At 46.6% G+C, this 20,356-nt stretch overlaps 1 protein-coding gene across 5 annotated transcripts in view; it reads right to left on the reverse strand.

Annotated features, from left to right (window-relative positions):
• ACBD6 (acyl-CoA binding domain containing 6) overlaps window positions 1-13,725 on the reverse strand; it is an 84,449-nt gene extending 70,724 nt beyond the window's left edge. For 2 of the 5 annotated variants that reach the window (XM_065071806.1, XM_065071808.1), the window contains exons 1-3: window positions 13,448-13,725; window positions 7,193-7,257; window positions 6,596-6,692 (exon numbers count right to left, since the gene is read on the reverse strand). In XM_065071806.1, the coding sequence (XP_064927878.1) occupies window positions 6,596-6,692; window positions 7,193-7,257; window positions 13,448-13,651 (366 nt within the window). In that variant the 5' untranslated portion in view covers window positions 13,652-13,725. The remainder of the gene's footprint in view (window positions 1-6,595; window positions 6,693-7,192; window positions 7,258-13,447) is intronic. The other 3 variants (XM_065071809.1, XM_065071810.1, XM_021285741.2) reach the window with 2 other exon arrangements.
• Window positions 13,726-20,356: the final 6,631 nt, after the last annotated feature.

A 20,356-nucleotide genomic window follows, 5' to 3' on the forward strand; every position in this document is an offset into this window, starting at 1 on the left:
CCAGAAACCTGGGGTGGATCGTTTTGTTTTGTTCTTAACTTCAAGTACTTCCTTTTCTGTTAAAAGAATTAAAAGGGGAAGAGCCTGATTAGAGCTTATGAATAACCTCAGTGATCTGCTTCTTCCAATGTGGTCACATCCATTGAAAGAAGAGCTTTCAAAATAGATATATATATCAAACAGTACAGTTTGTTTTCTGCATTTTGGAACAATTTTTCTTCTTAAGTACAACTACTGACACTTGGGTGTCAGAACAAACATGGAACATGAAATTCACCAAAGGTGAGATGACACAGAAGGATCTGTACAAACCAGAGAAGACAGGAGCAGTGATGAGCAAAACCAGCTCACAGAACACAGGAGGCTCCTCTCCCCAGTGTTCTGCATTAGCACAGCACAGGAACACAAGCTTTAAGGAGCACAGCCATAATTTGATTAGTCCCCACTTTACACGATGCCATTAAATTGCTTTTATACCACAAAAGAAATAAAAGTCCCTATTTCCCAAGTTTTTGACCTCTCAGTCTTGCAAGCTGTACATTGAGAATTTACCCAAAGTAACCACACAGCGGGTACATGAACACACTGCAGATCCTCAGAGGTGGGGACCCAAACAGGTCTGTTCCCTACCCCCTTGTAATCCTGCCCACACCGCTCTGCTGCTCTTCCCCAACCACAAACCGTGGCTGCTCGGGCAGATTATCAAGGGAGACATCTGTTTGGGTGGGAGACAAAACAGAAAAACACAATGGGTGCACTCATTTTGTTTACAGGCCACATTTCTTTTTCTTAATGCATTTCTTAATTCCCTGAAGAAATTCCATCAACCTGAAGTTCTAACCTAGAAATCCACCTATTTCAGTCTGAAACTACAGTGTTATTTACCATTCATTAACATAATGCTTAGAAGCTGACCAAACATAAAACCTGTAAACTACGAAAGAGCAAAGCTTCTTGCTCCAGACCTGAACAGGCCAGATTTGAGCAATGAGGCCAAATTTAAGAAGAAATTAGGTTTGGATTTCTAAATGCTTGTTTTAACAATGTTGGATGCACAGTTTGTATTTGAGTCACTACAGAAATTTTAAGTTGCCTTGGAGATACTACTTGAATACAAGAGGCTCATCAATTTAAATCTGTCATTAAAATATTTCAGTGACACCTGCTGCAACCTACAGAAAGCATATGTACAAGCTCAACTCTTCTGCCAATCTGGAAATTGTCTCTCCTGCTCTGCACTGTATCCTCAAATTGCAAATTCTCTTTTCCACCTTCTAGTTTCAAGTTGCTTGTAGCATTTAAACCGTGACAGAGAAAGGTTATTTCAACAGAAAGAAGGGGGGATGGAGCCCAGCCCTGTGCAAAGGGTAACTGGCCACCCACCTTATCAAATATTGCCCCCTGCTGTACTCCTGCAAAAACACCCACTGGCCACTGGGCAAATCAATTTGTTTTATTCCTGCAAGTTTTCCAGTTTAGCAGACTGCTCTGAGTCTGTAGCAATAGTGCATTTGCCAATTTATTCACTCTGAATTGTTTTCTTTCCTATGAGACTCACTGTCCCTGCAGGATCCTCTCCACAGGCTGCTCCAAATGCCACGACCCAGTGCTCCTGCACCAACACAGCAATAGAGGTATTTAATTGCTTAGTCCAGTGTACAGAGAAGTAAAATGCTCCTCTACTCACACAAGGCACAGAACAGTAGCAGAAAAACAGGCAGCTTTCTCCCCTGCAAACATCAGCATTGGAATTTCAAACCTTTGAGAGCTTAAAAAGATGTTTGGTGACTGCCTGTTTTCTTTGAACATGAGCTCTTTTCCCACTTTGCCTTGGAGACATCTCTCTGCTCAGAATCCCCAATACACAACTTTCCTCATTACACAGCAGAAATCCAAGTGCATTCTTGGTGAAGCCAAATCAAACAAGTTAAAATGCCTTTTTAAAATATAGAAATAGAAAAATCATTAAGTCCTTCTGCAAGTTTCAGCAAATTGAATAGCAAGAAGGCCTCTAGTGTTTGGGGAAGGATGCCACTGAAGTTAGTAGCGTGACAAGCTGTTGAGATTGCAGCTGGTAAAAGTGCAATATAAGAAATAGGAAAAGGAAATATTTAGAATCAAGAGATGCCAAAACTGCAATCAGCAAATGGAAAGCTAAAACTGATGAGCAAATCTGGATGCTTTTTTTTTATTATTTATTTTTATTGTTTAAGCTGTGCCATATAACCATCTTGTTACGAGAAACGATCAATAACAGCTCCGAACCGCCTCGCTGCAGTGTCGTGTACGCACCTCCAGCCACATCCCTCGTGCCACAAACTCGAAGAGACGTGAACGACACTGCTGAGCAAAAGAGCTGCTGTCCTGCTCCTGCCTCCAGACCAGCAAAGCCTGCGGACAAAAGCTCCCACGGCAACCTGAGATTTGAAAAACTGGATGCTTAAAGCCAATGGGGATTTGTGCCAGAGATTAGAATTTTAGAGTGTGTGAGGGAAGGGAAATACAGCCAGTAAGAACATCTCAAACTGCAAGTACTAGAAGTGCTCAGTTATAGAGTTTCCAAAAACATATAATTTGCTGCCAGTAAAGCAGGAAGACGATAGGTAAAGGTACAAGAAGTGAAGCCACTGGGACACAAATACCTCTCTACAGGACCCAAAGCAGTGGGAGGTGTTGATGGCATGAAATGCTTCTGTTTAAGGATAGAGCATGCAAAAGAATTGCTTCATAAATTATTCCCTGTTCTGGAGGAAGAGTGAATAGACTTGAAGGACAGGTGATGTCTCTGAAATATGTAAATAGAGCTGAGCTAGTCCAAGCAATTCCTTTTGCACTGCCTGGAACTTCAGACTGAAAGGAATGACTCACAAGAAAGAACAAGAAACAAAAGATGCGCTAAACAGTAGAAGATGACAAAGGAAGACTGCATCGAGAGGAGAATGGAGACAAGAATGGAAAAGTCTAGTCCTGGCCTCCTCCTAACAGCTGCTCTTGGGAAAATGAACAAAACAACCCATGACACAAAAATACAGCCAGACTCTGCCAATGCAGGAAGATGTAACAGCAAAGCACTCAGAAAGACAATTGTGGTTATTGGTTCTAGACGTAAGGTTTCAAGACAAAAGCAGCAAGGAGATTCCTGCACAAATGTAAAGACAATGCATCTCACCTCACTATCCTTTAGGTTCTTTGCTATTTTGAAGATTTCCTAGCAAACAAAATTGCTGAAAAGAAATACAGCTTGATATTTCTTTCAAGGTTTCAGACAAAGCTCTGAAAGAAAAGATTAGGCATGACTACCAGACAACCTGTTGGCAGAAAGGGTGAAGAGGTACCTAAACCGCATTGGAAATAGCCACGGAGACAAACCAACAAATGTGCTGCTGGTGTCAAAAGTGGCATTCCAGCTTCATGGAGCAGAGAGCAGCTGTGCTGCTGCCTTTCCACATCCAGTTGTCTCCTAGTAGAGTGCAGGTTCTCCAAACTCCATGCAGGACTAAGAGGGAAGCAGGTCAGATTTTGGCTGCTACTGGTGTTCTCAGTGCTTCCAAACACATTTGGGGTGCTCCTACTGCATCAGAATGCTTTCACTCTTTTTCCATCCAAAACAAAGATTACTAAAATTACAGCAGTTACAGTCTGACACTAAAAATATACCGATACAGACACTGCAAGGTCAATATGAATCAATGAAGAATCAAGAAAAAGGAACAAAGAAGTGAATCTATTTGGACTGCATAAGAAATACCACATTTAGTTCTACTCTATTTATTAAGAAAAATACTGACAGGCTGAAAGTTGCAGAACAGTAGCAAATCTGCTGGAAAAAGAATCTATGAAAAAGATAAGGTGTTCCTAAGTTTTAAATTCTGCACATTTAGTACTAAAAGATCAAGACACTAAAAACCCTTTGCAAACATATGAAACAGGAGACTGAAGAGGACTGGAGCTGACACACAAGAACTACTTCAAGGGATCAGATGGACTCTTGAAGAGAAAGTATGTAGGCAATACTGAGGAAGCTTTATAATAGCAAAACTCATGAAGTTGCACGATGAGAAATTAAACACCCTTGTAATTACTATTTACAATTCATAATGATCTGAAAGTGAAATTTTCAAATTTGTTCCAAGCACTTTATACTGCTTTTAACCAAACATAGGAGTGTTTCATTCATGACCTACTGAGCATAAGCAAACCACAAAGGACCCCAGCAGATAAGCATGTAAATGAGACACAATGACATTGATGAAGCACCTTGTAATGTGCTCACAGATCTCTTCTATAAATACAATTTGAAGACTGAAGTCGCTATTATTTGATCTCCAACCCCTGACACACACAACTCCATCATTTTAAGGAAGAGAGCTCCCTCTCGTGGTTCCAGAAGAAGGATTTGGTAGGGGGAACAGAAAATAAAAGGCGAGTACAGAGCAGCATGAGACACAGAGTGATAAAACTGACAGCATTTTGGTCATACGGAAGTGGAATTAAAAGGAAGATGTGGCAGAAAGAACAGGTGACTTCTTTCAAAGAAACCAATGTTAGCTATACTTTAATGTTAACTTTAAAATTACAGTCTCTGCTAATGGAACTTTTCTGCTAAGACTTTCCACACCTGTGCATATTCCTTCAATGTAAAGTGCTCAGATCTCTCCAACATGTTTCTAGCTCAGTCATAAGCAAGGCAGAGGAAAATGAAAGAATCAGAATAAGAAACGTGGCACCTGTGCAGCAGTGCGGGGATAGTAAATTAGATACTGCTCTATGCATTTTCCTCAGCATTATAGCTCTGAGACCACATGGGAAAGAAAATCATTGGCTTTAAAAAGCCAATATATGCACAGTTACATGAGTGAGAGAAGCACAGCTATGTAACCAATGCCACAAAAGCATCTAAAGGAAGAAAATCAGATTTATTTAAACCACCCTGACAGCTCAGCCCTGCCACCTTCACAGAAACCTCTGTTCATGCTCAGGCATTGCTCTCCTCCAGCAAGCCCACACTTCTTGGATCTGCTATTCTAAAAGGGAGGACGAAGCAATTAATGAAAAAGCAAATACGTGGGTGCAATGGCATCACCCAGCAGGGTCTGGTTTCTGCTGAGACCTGCGGACATGACTGCACAAGGACAGCAACCAGAAAAACGTGCTCATGTGCAATCAGCCCTCGCATAAGGGGAAGAGGGAAGGAGCAGCGCTGCAAACCATTCTCTGTTTGCTGTATGGCTTTCTTAAAATATCTATTAAAAGAAAACAAACCCTAACAGATCATTCCACTTTCCAAGCTCTGTAACCCCAGGGTCACATCTGTGACAATAAGTCTTTCTCTGAGGTAAGAAAGTGAAGGGCCTACCCACAGCTAAGCCTGTCACCATGCATGAGACGTCTTTTTATGAACAGAACCTTAACCCATAAAAATTCAGTAAAGTGTTAAGCATATTTTTTTAAATTATTATTTTAATTATTTTTATTTTTTATTGCTTAATATTAATACGTTTCACTTTACACTGCTGGACACTTTCTTCATTCATGATCATACAGTGATTCTTTGTAAGGTATTTTATTTCTGTATAGCAGATTGGACAAGAATTGACACAGCATGCAGCTGACTTCTGCTAACTGCACTTCACAGCATATAAAACTATTTTCCCCAGGGGCATTAAAATAGTTTACTCTAAACAGCAATATTTCTTTGCTGCAAAACCAGGATCGACGCCATGAAACATCAACTAGTGAAAAAATAACAATCACTCTTAAGTCTCCAGAACAGCATCGGAAGACAACTGAGAACCAAGTTCTTGATTCACAGGCTTGTGCTCATGCAAGATTTTGCTTCCAAAGCACAGGACCAAAAAAGAATCTATTTCCTACCATGAAAAGAAATCACGACGCCTGCAGCTTTTTGCTATTAGTGAAATATCTCTATTCTATCCACAGTCAAAGGTAATACTTTTTCTAAAGAGCAATCCTCTTTAAAAATTGTATTAAAATCAGTCTATAAACAGGGACATATCCTTAAAAATTCAATCAAGTAATAAACCTGGAAGATGAAAGACAGATTAATTAAAATGACAGTACAGTCTCTCTATAACACACACATACAGGACTTACAAATACACTTATTATGTTGGAGTACCTAATCATAATCAGATTTGGTAATTTGCTGCATCGAAACAAAAAGGAAACATTTTTAGAATTGATCATTCAGTTCATGTTACTTTCATGGAGATTACTTTGTATTGATCAACATTTAAATAGTAGTTGAAAAGAGAAAGATGAGAAAAGGATAAAAGTATCTTTACATGCTAAATACAGCATGAACCAATAAAAGCAAAATAAATTAGATCACTATAGTCAAACCAACCCTGTGCATGCGCTCCCTGTAATGAAGATAATTATGAATGAAAGAGATGGTTCTTCATGTCTCAGTCATAACAAAAGGAGAGTTTTAAAAATTAATTTAGACTTTAATGTCCTCAAAAATGAAGCTTGCCATGTGGCAATTAAAATCTGTGCGAAGCTGAACCATCGTTAGGTTTACAAAGAGACAAATGCCGGTTTTTTCTCTGAACGGTATTTTCACATTTCCTACCTGTGGATTCCAACTGGGGTCCAGTTTTTTCACTGTAGCAACATACTCCTGCATGGCTTGATGAGGGCTGGTGTCTCCCAGGGCTTTCCAAGCCTCCCTAGGAGAGAGAACAAAACATCAGCAAGCCGCTCGGAGACAGCACAATGCTTTTTCATAGTGTCATTGGTGGAACCCAGTGAGCAACTCATTCTAAGCACTTTCAGGGTGTGCAAATCCACCTTTCATTCAGTTTGAAACTGTCAACTTTTCCCTGAAGCCACAAGTAGCCACTATTAGTGCAGCACTTGGCTGCAGAAGGATCTTTTGGGGGATCCTGATCCAGGCTGGAACACAGTTTGTGTTCTAAGTAAAGCTGTAGCTAAGTTCTGTTGCATGCAGGCTAATTCTGGATGAACAAGTTAAATGCAAGAGTCTGGTATTTCATGTCTGCATCAGGCAGAGCAACAAACATTTCCCTATTAAAGAAAGGATTTTAAAGCCGGTTCAGTGGCAGGCTGAGTTGACATCCTCTAGGTCCAGAGTCTGCAAACAGATGAGACAAGACACAGCAAAAAGTAGAACCAGAAATTGGTAGGAATTGCAAAGATGTCCTCTTACCATTTCTGCTTTCCCTCAAAATCAAAGAAGCCTGGCTTGGGAGTGTTACAGGTTCCACATTTCACCTAAAGAAAAAAAATTCCTTCTGTTAGAATAAACCAGAGGGAAGGGGACTTGCATAAGGAAATACCGAGTTCTGACAGTTTCAGGGTAATTTTGTTCTTGCGCCAGAGGAAAGGCTTCTGAGGTGAAAGAACTGACACAACCCCATTTTACCCTCACTTCGGATCTCTCAGTTATCAGCACCTCTGCATCCTTGTGTTTTCTTTGTGTGATGCAAGGGAAGCAGGTTTTTTTTATGCAGCTCATTTCTTTTGCGTGTGTTACCAAACAGATAACCAGCAAGTGATTTCTCACTTAATGTTATGTTTATTACCCAGCCAAATACCTCATCCTCCACCACTATCAAGAAAAATCCTGTTGATTAGGGTTCCCACAGAACTAATGATTCATTAAGGCTGAGATTTGCCTGCTTCTGCACAAAGCTCAAGTAAACCGACTTTGCTTAATTATTTTCAAGGTCCTCTGGAAGGCAAAGGGACAAACTGCGAGCCAAGGAGTGCCAAGTAGCTTCTGGATTTGCTCTGAGGTACCTGGCTGCATAGGTACTGTGAGTGCTGGAGATGAACCAGGCTGTCAGACGCAAGCCAGAAATTAAGAGGTGAGGGATAAAATCAAAAATAAAAAGAAACGAGACAGAATTGCTGGATGGATGTATGGAAAAAAAATAATCTTATAGCCAGTGTAAAATGGAGTTGCTGCCAGTAGGATTCAGGTATTTTTCCACAGGGTGGGGAAGGGATGGGACCAAGTGCTTCCTATCACTGCAGGGAAGTCTCTGACAGAGGCTCTCAAAGCACAACCATAATCCTGCAGTAACACCAGCGCTGACAAACGCATCAAGAACAGAGCAATCAGCAGGGTGAGATGTGGGCAAAACAGATATTTTGTTCAAGTCAGCTCAGGGGAACATGTAATTGAATGGGCCTCTGTCCCTGCCTGGGAGGGCAAAGGAATACAGGCCAGGACTCACCAGATCTGGCTGGTATCTGTGCCTTTTCTCATTGAAAATAAAGCCTTTTGCACACAGGTGTCAGAGGTAAAATGAATCTAACTGAAATAAAAATATCATTGCAATATGGAATGAATTTGCACAAAACATGGGATTTTTTTTTTTTTTTTTTTTTAAATGAAAGTGCTATCTATGCCCCAGGGCTGATGGATGAAAGACTGTAGTAGCCAGAAGAGAACCACAGCTCCAAATGCAAAAGCCCCTGGGAAGCAGTTATCGAAGCACATCCCCGTAACGCACGGTATTTAAACAGACCCTGGAGATGAACACCGGTGTGTTCTGGAGGTGGGCAAAGGCTGTGGGCTGAGCATTTTGTCGGCCAAGCAAAACTAGACCGCAGTCATCAATTGTTTTATGAAATATGCTCCAGTGTACAGGCAGGTGAAAGGCTTAAATCAACTAACAATTCCTCACCTTAACAGGGTGGGGATTTTATGCTGAGGATGGAATTGTTAATCAGGCTTTAAAGAGAGCATGCACATGCTGAGAGATATTTATTAGTTACACTATATTTTCATTTAAAGTGTTAGAGGATATGAGTGACTGTAACTGAAATGAATTTTCTGTACATCTGACTGTCTCCCAGTGAGCAATTCATTCAAATTAGAACATCTTAACTGGTCTTTAAAACAACATATCGCATCTCATTGAGAAACAGGAGTTAACTGTTGCTAGCCCTTTCCCCTCTAAGTCAGCCAACAATTCATGTTGTAATGTAAATGTCTCCTGTGCTCAGACATGGACTGGACTACTTGTTTTAAAAAATAAAAACATGGAAATAAAATGCAAATTCATTATCTGTACAGAAAATGCCTGCTTGGCATTTCTTTAGTTCACCATCTAATGTCCAAGAAATGGCCAAGTTGGATAAAAAAAAACCTCATCTGTTTTAATACTAATTTTCCACTACCATCATCAAAATACAACAGCAGTTTCCTTTCTTTAGATAGGGCATTCAAAGGCTGTTCCAGCAAAGACTGTTAGTAGCATCAATAGTAATACAAATCAAGGAACAGTAGTTAAATTTCATCCATCAAGAGGGGAAAAAACTGCACTTGTGCGCTGTTTGCTATTTTAAGGTATATTAAAAAGGCTTGCAGTGGCTTTGTTGGAAAGAAGAAATATTTTGGCTTCCCTCTTTTTGCTGCAAGACTCCATAACACATTAGAAACCAACCATGAATCTGTCATTAAAAGAGCCTGAGCCTGACAGCTGAGGAAGGGGAGTTTTACCTAAATACGCCACTGCTGACAAATAACTGGGGGCAAAAATCTGTAAAAAAACTGTGTTCCTGCTACTTCCCTAGAGGACCTCAAAAGCTGTTTTTCTCCATAACCAGCAAAAAGACAAAAGCCTATATTAGTATTTCAAGTCAAGAGTTTCTCATTCTGTGTCCACAAAGTAATTACTGATGGTCTCCAGAGGGCTGACTGGTCACTTGATGCTTAGCTCTCCTCATTTACAGTTCATCAGCTGCATTAAAAAAAAAAGAAGACAGCCAGAATGCATTAAATATTTTCCCAGTATTGCTCCTGTGTGCAGAGTCACCCACAGGCATTATAGTCATGAATCGTACAAAGATGACCCAGGCAGCTCCAAATGGAAAGTGTCTGCAGACGTCTCCATTTGCAGCCAAATTAGAAATTTGGATGGAACCTTCACCTGAGAGCTGAAGGTCACAACATTCAGAAGAAGAGTGCTCAGACAGACAGATGCTCACATCCCCATACAACTTAACCTGCTGGTCCAGACTGTGAGGATCCTACTCCACAACCTCATCCTGGTGAGGGGGATTTTTTCCCCACTCCTGGGAAAACTGCTCTTTGCTAATTTTTTAACCAATATATTTGTACAGCAGGGAGCTCCGTCCAAATAGTCTTACCTGTTTGTAACTCTTGTAAAGTTAATAATATTTGCAGCCTCTCTATGGAGTAGAAACAAGAACAGAACTCACCTCCACAGACAGCAGGACTCAGTTTTAACTGCACACAGGCCAAGCAAGCTCAATTTCTTTGGCAAGACAGGAATCCTTACCCGTTCCTGCCCAAAGCTCTGCCCCATACCATCGGAAAGCCCTGTACTCAACTGACTGAAAGTGTAAGAACAAGCAGACACCAACCACAGAAGTCAAGCAGCTGTTACATCCCAGAGAGTGACACTGGTGACACCAGCTCAGCACCATTATGCTGTTCTGTGCAAAAGGAACCTGCAGGCAGAAACTCCCACATTCAGGGAAGATTTGTGGCACCACATTCTACAATATCTGAAAGACATCATGCAAAAAGGGGATTATATACTTGAGCCTATACCCAGAGAGAACACAAGCCCTGTTTTGCCAGGGGCACTGTGTTTCCAGTTTGCTTGCACCCCACAGCATTTACTTCAGCACTGGCACATCCTCCTGGCGGGGTAGGTTTTATTTTTTCAGTCCAGTAATTTCCAGCAAGTTCTGGATTCCACCCCCTCTCTGAATGAGAACCACTGCATTGGTCTCCATTACTACAATTCCTGAACCGCTGTTTGTTGTGTCCTCAACACAACAAGCAAGCAGTGTCTTCCTTCCACCGCTACAGACTCAAGGCAAAGACAAGCAATTTGCCCAAAGCCACAGAGAAAGCAGGGGGAGAAACAGAAAAATCAATCCCAGTCCAGAGCCCTACCAACTAGTCTGCTCTTCCTCCTGTTCTGGGGCAGAGTCGTAAACTCAGCAACATCTTCTAAAAACCTCACTGGAGATGACAACTAAGCAATTCTCTTATTTTTAAGTCTCTGACACATAAACAAAATCAGAGAGAAAAGTAATAAAATCCTGAAATGGCCTTCAATAAAAGGTAATAAAACTCCAGGAAAATGCCTATATACCCAAACAGTTTGAAATAAATAATACACAGTATTTTAACAGAGAGTTCAGCTGTTACTGTCACCTCTTTTATGATGGCACTGTATCTTAAATCAAAGCCCTTAGTGACATAAAACACTAAACTGAGGAAAGACAAGGATGCCAAATCAAGGACGGTGGACAGATCTGAGTCAGCACCTTTTGCGCGTTAGCAAAACTAGTGCCCACCGGAGCAATATATTAGCAGCCCATTATGCATACTGATAGGGCTGCAATAATTAAATAGGGAAAACTTGCATTAAGCGCCCTCGTTGTGATTTAAAGCACAGAACGCTGCAAAACTCAAAGTTAGCAGAGCGTAATCCAGTAGTAGCTGTGCTGCCAAACTTCTACCTCTGCAGCCAGTGCTGCCCTTCCAAGCACTCGGTAACAGGGACAGCACCTTTCTGGGCAGCCAAAGGCACCGAAGCACTGGAGCCTGGCACAGTCCAAAACCAAGCATCACACAGGCACCTGCTCAGACACAGACAAGGAGGGAGGAGAGGAGGACAGAAAGGCTCTGCTCCCCTCAGCTGAGGGCAACTGGAAATCTGCGCCGACACAGCATTAGTTATCAGCTTTTTCTGACTTGTGCCAAAACTGTCATGAACCAGCTTCTGATTTAAGTGATTTTTAACACTAAGTGCCTTATTGGTCTTGCAGAGCTAATACACCAGAAAACCCTCTAGAGTCTGCTGACAATCATGAGCTGATGTTCATGTAATGCCTTCACATTTCCACCGAGGACGGTCACTAAGTATTTGCTACAGAGTGAAAAATGAGAGGGTATTTGCAACAAGTCTCCTGAGAATACAGACAAAACACTACATAAGAGAAAAAAACACCTTTTCTTTTCACCTCATCCTAGGCATAGTCTTGTTACCATTTGTTATTCTTAAAAGTTCTCCTAGTATTTTTTTTATATCCTCTTTTTTTCCTAAAAAGGGAAAGAAAAACCTGGAGACCTGTTTAAACACTAGAAAAATCTGAAAACAAAACCTCACATGACCAGTCTGCTTTTAATACAAATAATGGCTCATAAACCACAGCCTAGGAGCTACTAGCTTGGATGACAATTAAATATTGCATTACAAAATGAAAGCACTTGCAAGTGGCAGCAGTAGGACAAGGGTGTTCCACATGTGAAGAAAATCATGGGGAAGATGTGCACACCCAACTTCTACTACTAATCCCAACAGGTGGGATTCAGTTTTCAAGTCACAGAATCACAGAATGTTAGGGATTGGAAGGGACCTCAAAAGATCACCTAGTTCAGTCCCCCTGCCGGAGCAGGAACAATCCAGGCAGCATCTTGCCACCCACCTGAATTGTATTTGTACTTTTACTCTTCAGTCTTCCAAGCGTAACAATGCTTACAATTTTTCTGTTTCTCCAGGTTAAGTGATTATTACAGTCTTTTATATCTGCATTGGTGCTCTTTGGTTTGTTTTACATAATGTTGCTCACAGGAGCTGCAAAAAAGGCACATTGTGCATTCCCATGGGATGCATCCTAGAGCTTGCTCAATTCACAGGGACTGAATGGGAAGAGGAATCACGTTCAACATCACAGAGAGCCAACCAGTTTAGTTTCCCGGTCTGCTCTAAAGCCCACCACAGACAGATCTGCACAGGGACGTCCCTGTGCTCGCATCAAACCCCCAAAGATTTATTGCTGGGTTATTAGTGATGATCCCTGCTGTTCCTAACAGGGAGGTGGGCCCCACCTGTGTGCTACAAAACCGTTCAACCACCTTCTCTAACCCACCCCATTTGCCTCATGACACAAGCACACGCCAGGGAGCTGTATTACTAGTCAAATTACTCCACAAAGACTCAGTGGCTGCTAGGAGAGGCCACCAACCCACTGGTGACCTGTCACAGCCAAGGACAGGAGCCAAACCCACCACAGCAACACCGGACTGTGGCTGTCCTGCTGAAACCAAACCAAACTCTTCGTGAAAGAGGCAAGCAGCGTTCAGGCCATCCACACTAACGGGAAAACACATGGAACACCAGCAAGGGATGACTTTAGCAGGACCTTGTCCCACCAGACTTCATCCACCTTCAACACAGGTGAAGCACCGAACACTGTGCCAGGCAGAACGCTCCCACAGCCCTCACGCAACTTTTCTCACTTGCATAGCCACATTTTGTGCAGTGTCCACACAGGCCCCTAGCGAGCCCCAGGCCCGGGCACTCGGGTAGACCAGGCCGCCAGCCCCCCGCTCCTTCCTCCGGGCCCAAGGTCTTTCCCACAGCCGCGGAGCTCCCGGTGCCAGGCCGCGGCCCCACTCTCGCCTCACCTGCTTGTAACGCGCGTACAGGTAGAGCAGCTGCTCCTTGCTGGCGGCGGGCAGCAACGCCGGCAGCCGCTCAGCCGCCTGCTCGAACAGCACAGCCAGGTCGCGGCCCGGCGGCGCCGTCCCTGTCTCCTCGGAGCCCGAGCTCGATTCACCGCCGCTCCCGGCCGCCGCCGCCGCCGCCACCACCAGCGGGGGCGACGCCATAGCTGCCCGCCGCCCGCCCGGTCCGCGCGCCGCGCCGCTCCCCCACACGCCTCGGTACGTGCAGGGGGGGCCTCCCGGGCGGAAACGCGAGCCGTGCCCGAGAGTTCCGGGGCGGCTGTGGGGCCACAGACAGCATGTCGGCGAGCAGGGAACACATCCCCTAAGCCCGGCTTTATAAAGCCCCGCCTGCGACTCTGCTGATGGTGATTAAACAGAAACACCTGACGAGGGGGCTGCCCGTGTTCTCTCACGTTTAATCGCCTTTGCCAAACGTGAGCATCCCTGAGCACCCCGTGCTCCCAAACCTCCCTTTATTCTTGGCTGGGACCCGCGTCCCCCGCGGTCCTGTCCCGGCGGCCGGTGTCACCGCTCCCGCGGCCACTGGGCTGGGGGGGAACTCTCTGCTCCCCGCAGCCGCTGGAGGGCACTCGCAGGCCGCCGCGGCTCCGGGCGACACGGGGCGGGGGAGCCGGGGAGGGGCGGCGGAGCGGGACCGCAGCCAGCAGCTCCCGGGGTGCGGGGTGCCGGCTGCGGGCCCTGCCTGCCTTACCCGGCGCTCCGGGGGTCCCGGCCAAGCGCCAGCCCAAAGGCGGTTTATATTTAGCCTGGTATCTACTTCGGACGGAAAGTTTTCCCCCCTCCCTGGCACAGCTGTCGAGTCCATCTCCCTCCTCCACCCCCGTCCTCAGCAAATGGCAGCTCTGGGTCCCCAGGGGAGACCTTGGCCACACTGGCAGCACCCCGACCTGCTCCTCCTCCTCCGGCCACCTCGACCAGGTCACACTGCCTCCCCCAGCCCGCTGCATCGCATTTGGGGCTGACCCATAGCGTGACCCCGTCTTATGGGTGGCCATGTTGAGGCAAAGAGGGGCAAGCAGCTAGCTGGGGTTTTGCACCGTGGTTTTACAGGTCCCCGTCTCACCCCAAAGCACTGGGTGTTGGATGCACTCCTCCTGTTCCTCTGGGAACAAGGACAAGGATGTAGGTGCATCCCACGTACGACGGGGTCCATCTGCACACCTGCTTGAGGTCTCCCAGCCATATCCCAGACACTACAGACTCATTTACACAGTGTGTGAGCAATGCACACACCCGCCTTTCCATCCTGGGGCTTGCAGGGGGAAATACAGGAGCTGTGGAAAAAAGACCTTTTATCAGAGCCAGAAATAAGCTGGCTTTTATTCTCTTATTCCCTTCACAGCCTCTTCGCTGCCCCACTGGGTGCAGGAATTTTTACTTAGAGCTAAAAAGCCCCAAGACAGCCAGGGCAGCAAGCTGAAGCATCACTGGAGCCCCTGGATATGGCCCTGTAGGGCCACTGCCACTTTCCTGCTGGGCCACCCAAGCCATGGCAATGTCCCTGTCCCTGGGCTATGTGTACAAGAAGGGGGTCAGAGTCCAATCGCAGCAGCATAGCCACGCCAGATCAGCCCTGCATGGAGCAGGAGGGGACCTCTGTGTCCCAGCCTGCATGAGAAGGGCGATGGGGCCCCAGTTTCTGGTCAGTACTGGGGGAGAGATGGGCTCAGAATCTGGCCTGCATGGGGCTGCCTGCCAAGATGAAGGGTGCCCTGTGAGCTGGTGTGCAGCCCCCACAGCCTCCCTGCCTGCCAGGAGATTTTAATTGGAAGCTGGGGGGCAAGATTGAAAGAGTTTGGCTTTACTGCTCGTAAATAAAAAAGAATAGCCCCTCCCCAGTGTGTGATTAACACCCAGCCTCATAAACAGACTGTGAAATCATCATCCCCACTGCTCTCCAGCAGAAGCCCATCGGCTCCATCAAGCTGTCTGTGTCACCCTAACCAGCCCTGCTCGCCGTGGGGAAGCATCGCCTGATCTGAGCCCACCGGCATTCAGCAAGGGACAGGGGCAGGCTGGCAGGATGAAACCCTCCCTGAATAGCTTGGAAAAAGTACTCGCAGCAAATTAACTTGAGCGCACAGCCTCCGCACGCTCTCCGGCTCGTCTCCATGGTGAGAAAGGCCTCGCTACCTTGCTGGGTTTCTTCACTAGAGCGCTTACAGCTCCTACAAGATCTCTCTCACTTTTTCCTTCCCTTTTTTTCAAGAGCGACTGCACCGAGGGCCTGATCCTTCTTTCTGCCCCCTCACTTTGGCAGGCGTGGGAGCAGGTTTGAGACAAGGCACCTGTGGAGGCTTTGGGAGCCGGGCATGGGAACACTGCAGATGAGGATGCTGGGCTCAGACACTGCGCCTGCTCTGTGGGATGTTGTTTATTTGGTTGCTGGTCCCTGGCAGCCTGGGAGAGAGCAGGACCAGTGCTTGGGGGACACCGGTGCCAATACCCTTGTGCTGGATGCACCAACCACCCCTGTGAACACGAGCAGCTCAGGACTGGGGGAGCCCTGGTCATCCCAGTATGAGCTGGGCCAAATTCAGCCCATTCTCCCAGACCCAGGCTTGAGAGTACACAAAACCAGAAGCATTATGGGCACCGAGTAGCACAGAAAATCACACAGGGTCCTTGCATGAGCTGTGCATGTGGGTCAGCCCCACGTCCCATGCTGGTGTTGCAGAGACACAATAACAGGCTGTGACCAGCAGTGCCGAGCAGGGAAAAAAATATCCCTGTATAATTATCATATCCATCCTGCCGGTCAGCCTGGAGACCTGTCATTGTCCCTCTGCAGAGGGTAAAGGCCACTGCGCACACCAAACCCCAGCCAGCCTGAAAGGCACATCTGAAGGGATCCCTATGAGCTAAGCTATGATTATATGTATTTATATTTTCCCACAACAAAAGGAGAAGGAGGGAATTAAGGGCTGGTTTGTTTGCATCTGTGCATTTTATTGCGGGAGACACCTGCCTATGCAGGAGGAGCAGGCTGGGGGCACGCGTGCCCTCCCAAGGACAAGGAGCATAGGGAGCAGGGGAAGCCTTAGCCACACGTTCCCTGGGGAACCACCAAGCCCCCCAAAAGCCAGGGAACCCCAGGCTAGGCCAGGCTTTGCCCACTGACGAAGCCTGGAGCTGCACGAATGGGAGCTGCCTGCCAAAGCATCCTCTTGGTGGAAAAATAATGACTGAGATGAAAAATAAACCTGCTCGTTTTTCACCCTGTGAATGTGCCCCGTGTTAGCAAGGCAGAGCAAATGCACACCCTGCTCAATATTTTTGGGGGCTGATAGATGCCGTAGAATCCAGGAGCCTGCAGCGTGGCTATGAGAGCCATGTCCACCCTGTCCCTGACAAGGGAGGTGATTTCCATGGAATGGAAACGGGGCCACAGGCAACAGGAAACCCAAATTCATCACTGGCCAGGGAAGACGCTAAACAAAGGACTGAGGTCTCTGCCCTGGCATAAGCAAGGTCTCCCTCCCATGCATCACCTCGACGGCATTCGGTTCCGTTGCACATTTTACCTGCATTCATTATAACACCAGGGCCATCTGTTTGTGTACAATAAAGGGGTTCTGGGAGAAAAGCATGCAGTTAGCACATCCATCATACAGGTTTTTTAAATATCAATAAAACATCGATTCCCTCCTTCCATAAATTCCAGCGTCGTGGTGAATACAAATCAGTAGCCACGATGGAAAAAGAATGCATCACCCCTCTCAGAAGTGCATAAATCTCCCCTCTCCCCAGCATATCATTAAACCTTTTAAATACTGGTGGAAAAACTCCACTGCCAGGTGCCAAGCGCTGCTCCCCAAGTGTGCCTGAAGCGTTGCAGCACTGATATCAGCACTAGCGCGGTTGCAACACCGCAGCTGGCCGGCGGTTCAAAGGTTGCAGCTGGAGCTATGCAAATAGTGGGTCTTTCTGTGGAGAGAGGTATCTCACCGCTAAACCCTTTTGGTTTAGGGCAGTCAGCTGAAATGTTGTAGGGTATTTTATTCTCTAAATTCAAATGGAAAACATAAGAAATTTCAGCTTTGTTTGAGCTAGAGTGTTTTGCTTGGTGTGAAACAAGCACAAAACCTTAATTTCTGTTTCATTTCATTCAGCCTCCAGCTCCATTATTCCCCTTTCCCATTTTCTTTTTGTGCGTGTGCAAAAACAACAGCAGAGCCCTTAGTTTTGACATGAAACCCTAGGTGTTATTCACTGAAACCAGCAAAATAAAAAGTCACTTCTTACGTTTTGGTTTTGTTTGTTTGTTTGTTTTCACCTAAGCTAATAATGACATTTAGCTCACTTTCGGATGTTCAGCTCCCCTGAAACTATGTAGAGAAGACAGAGCTGAGGTGTTCAGAGGGAAAGCCTTGCTGAGGTTTGGCTGCTGCAGGGCTGCTGCCTCCATGCCCCCTGCCCCTTGCCAGCCCTCCCTTGTCTCACATCTCCGCACAGCAGCAGACAGCGAGTAATGGCTCCGTTTGTCACTGTCCTGTCACTGCAAGGCCATAGACATCTCTCATTTTGCTCTCCACCCCCCCCAGGCTAGGTCTGCTGCCCATCCATTCCCTGCTCACACCACACCTGGCTCTGCATCCTTCTGGCACAGGTACCCAGCTTTCAAATCCCCCAGCAGCTCCCCAGGTGCTGTGACATGTCACAGGCAGGAGGTCTAGACCATGGTGTTGGCAAGCTGTGCCTGGCAGTGACCCACCGGTGATGCTGCCCTCACCTGCAGCCCACCTGGGGGTGATCTGGGGCCACCAGCAACATTTCTCCCCAGTGAGCGCTTGGACACATAGTCTGTTCCTTCACAGCCCTGGGGCAATCCCCCATCCTGCCCATGGAGGTGAGCACCAACTGGTGTCAAGTCCACGGAGGTGAGCACCAGCTGATGTGTTCAATGAGCTCACTTTACTGCAGAGCATCCTGCATCCTTCCCCCAAACCCTCCTTGAGCACTGCCCGTGGGTGACAAGTTCCATCAGAGAGGGGACACAGCTCCAGAAAAGCCTCTCCTGACCCATTCCCAGCTCTGGTACTGGCTCTGCTCCCCCACAGCGAGGAGCGATCGAAGGGAGTGCCTGTAATTGCAGCTGTCAGCAGTAACAATCATGGTTTTGCCGTTATAAATGGCTCCAGCCTGACTTTTACTTACAGATTTCCCTCACGTGATGCTACAAGGCGTGCAAGGAAAAACCTGCACCGCAGAAAAGCAATTGCACCTTCCAGCTCTGAGGAAGGAGATTTATAGCTTGTTTTGGCCATAAAATAGAGCAGGCAGGGCTTGGGCTGCAGGTCGGTGTGTTCTGACTGAGCAGGCTGGGGTGGTTCAGAGAAAGGGGACACCCGGTGTCCCCTCCATGCCATCCCACTGGGTATGAGCCTGGGTGTCAGAGCTCCTACCCCTGCCTGTTTGGTAGACCCTCTGTGCAAAGGAAGGGGTTTAGCCTAATTCCTGCCTGTCGTATCATAAAATCACGATGACATCTGGAGCCAGAGAGCAACAGCAGAGGATGGGGTTCTCAGGCTGCAGGGGTGACCCTTGCCAAATCTGCTGGCATTGATCAAGGGCGCTGAGAAATGGTGGGGGGTTTTCCATGTACGTGCAATTTGCAGCACCAGGACTAATTTCTACAGCGAGGACAAAGCCAGGCTGTGTCCTGTCCACAGCTCCTGTCAGAGACCAGAGCTGTTGTTTTCCAAGCAGCTGGCTGAGAACAGATGTGGAGCCCCCCGCATGAACCCAGCCCAGCCACTTCCCAGCCCACAGCTGGGATGGGGCCCCAGCTGCCATGCAGCCTGTCACTCTCTGCCCTGGTGGCACAAGCAGCTTTGAGACATGTCCCCACTTGTTTTAAATTACTCTTCCCAATTTGACATCTGCCCTGAGGTTGCATGACCTGGAGCTGTGTGTTACAGCACATACAGACAGTTCACACTCATCCCTGAAGCATGAGGGAATGACCTGCAGACACACTATTCCTTCCAGGCAAGGAAAGACCCTCCATGGAGAGACAGCTAAACCACCATGCCATCTCAGAAGACCACCAAATGGACTTCCTGTGGACAAGGCACCAGGTGCATCAGCAGGCGATGAGCACCCTCAGGGAGCTCGTGATGCAGGGCTCAGGGGTGAGGTTTGGAGCCCAAGAGGGTGCATCAAAGCAGGTGTGGCAGGAGAGAGTGTTATTTTCCTAAAGTGACCCTTGCAAATAGGAAACCTGTAGCCTTTTGGGCACTTTGATAAGGTTCAGAGGTTGTTAAAAACCAACAAAGCTATGGCAGGATTTCAAAAAATTCCCAGGAAGTCTAGCCAGCTAGGGAGATTTCTGCTATAGCTGCTACCACATGCCTCAGCCTTGCCTGTACTCAGCATTTTGTTGCCATTATAGACATACTGGTTAAGGGACACAGATTTAGCTCAGAGAATTGCAGTGACACATCCTCCAGTGTGTGGTTACACCGATGCACACTGTCACACAGGGGTACGGAGTGCTCTTCTGTCCCATCAGGGACCACTCACCAAACATAAAGCATCTTTGTACCAGTTCCCAAGGTCACTTGGTGCTTTACGAGCCCCATGTCCCCTGGAAAATATCACAAAGGGATAAGGGTCCATCCTGCCCCAGGGCACAGCAGGGCAATGCCACAGCCTGGAGATGTGCTGGGGGGACAGATGCTGCACACCCTGCAGCAGGCGAGGAGGGGATTTAGTCCCAGGGAGGGAGCAGGGAGGGCAGAGGCTCTTCCCAGGGCTCTCCTGGAAGCAACCCAGGCAGCTCCAGGGCTCGGAGGAAGCAGCTCTTGTTTCTTCTCTAATTTTAGACCTTTTCGGGGTGTTCAG

This window comes from Columba livia, chromosome 8, assembly GCF_036013475.1.
Source record: "Columba livia isolate bColLiv1 breed racing homer chromosome 8, bColLiv1.pat.W.v2, whole genome shotgun sequence".
NCBI lineage: Eukaryota > Metazoa > Chordata > Aves > Columbiformes > Columbidae > Columba > Columba livia.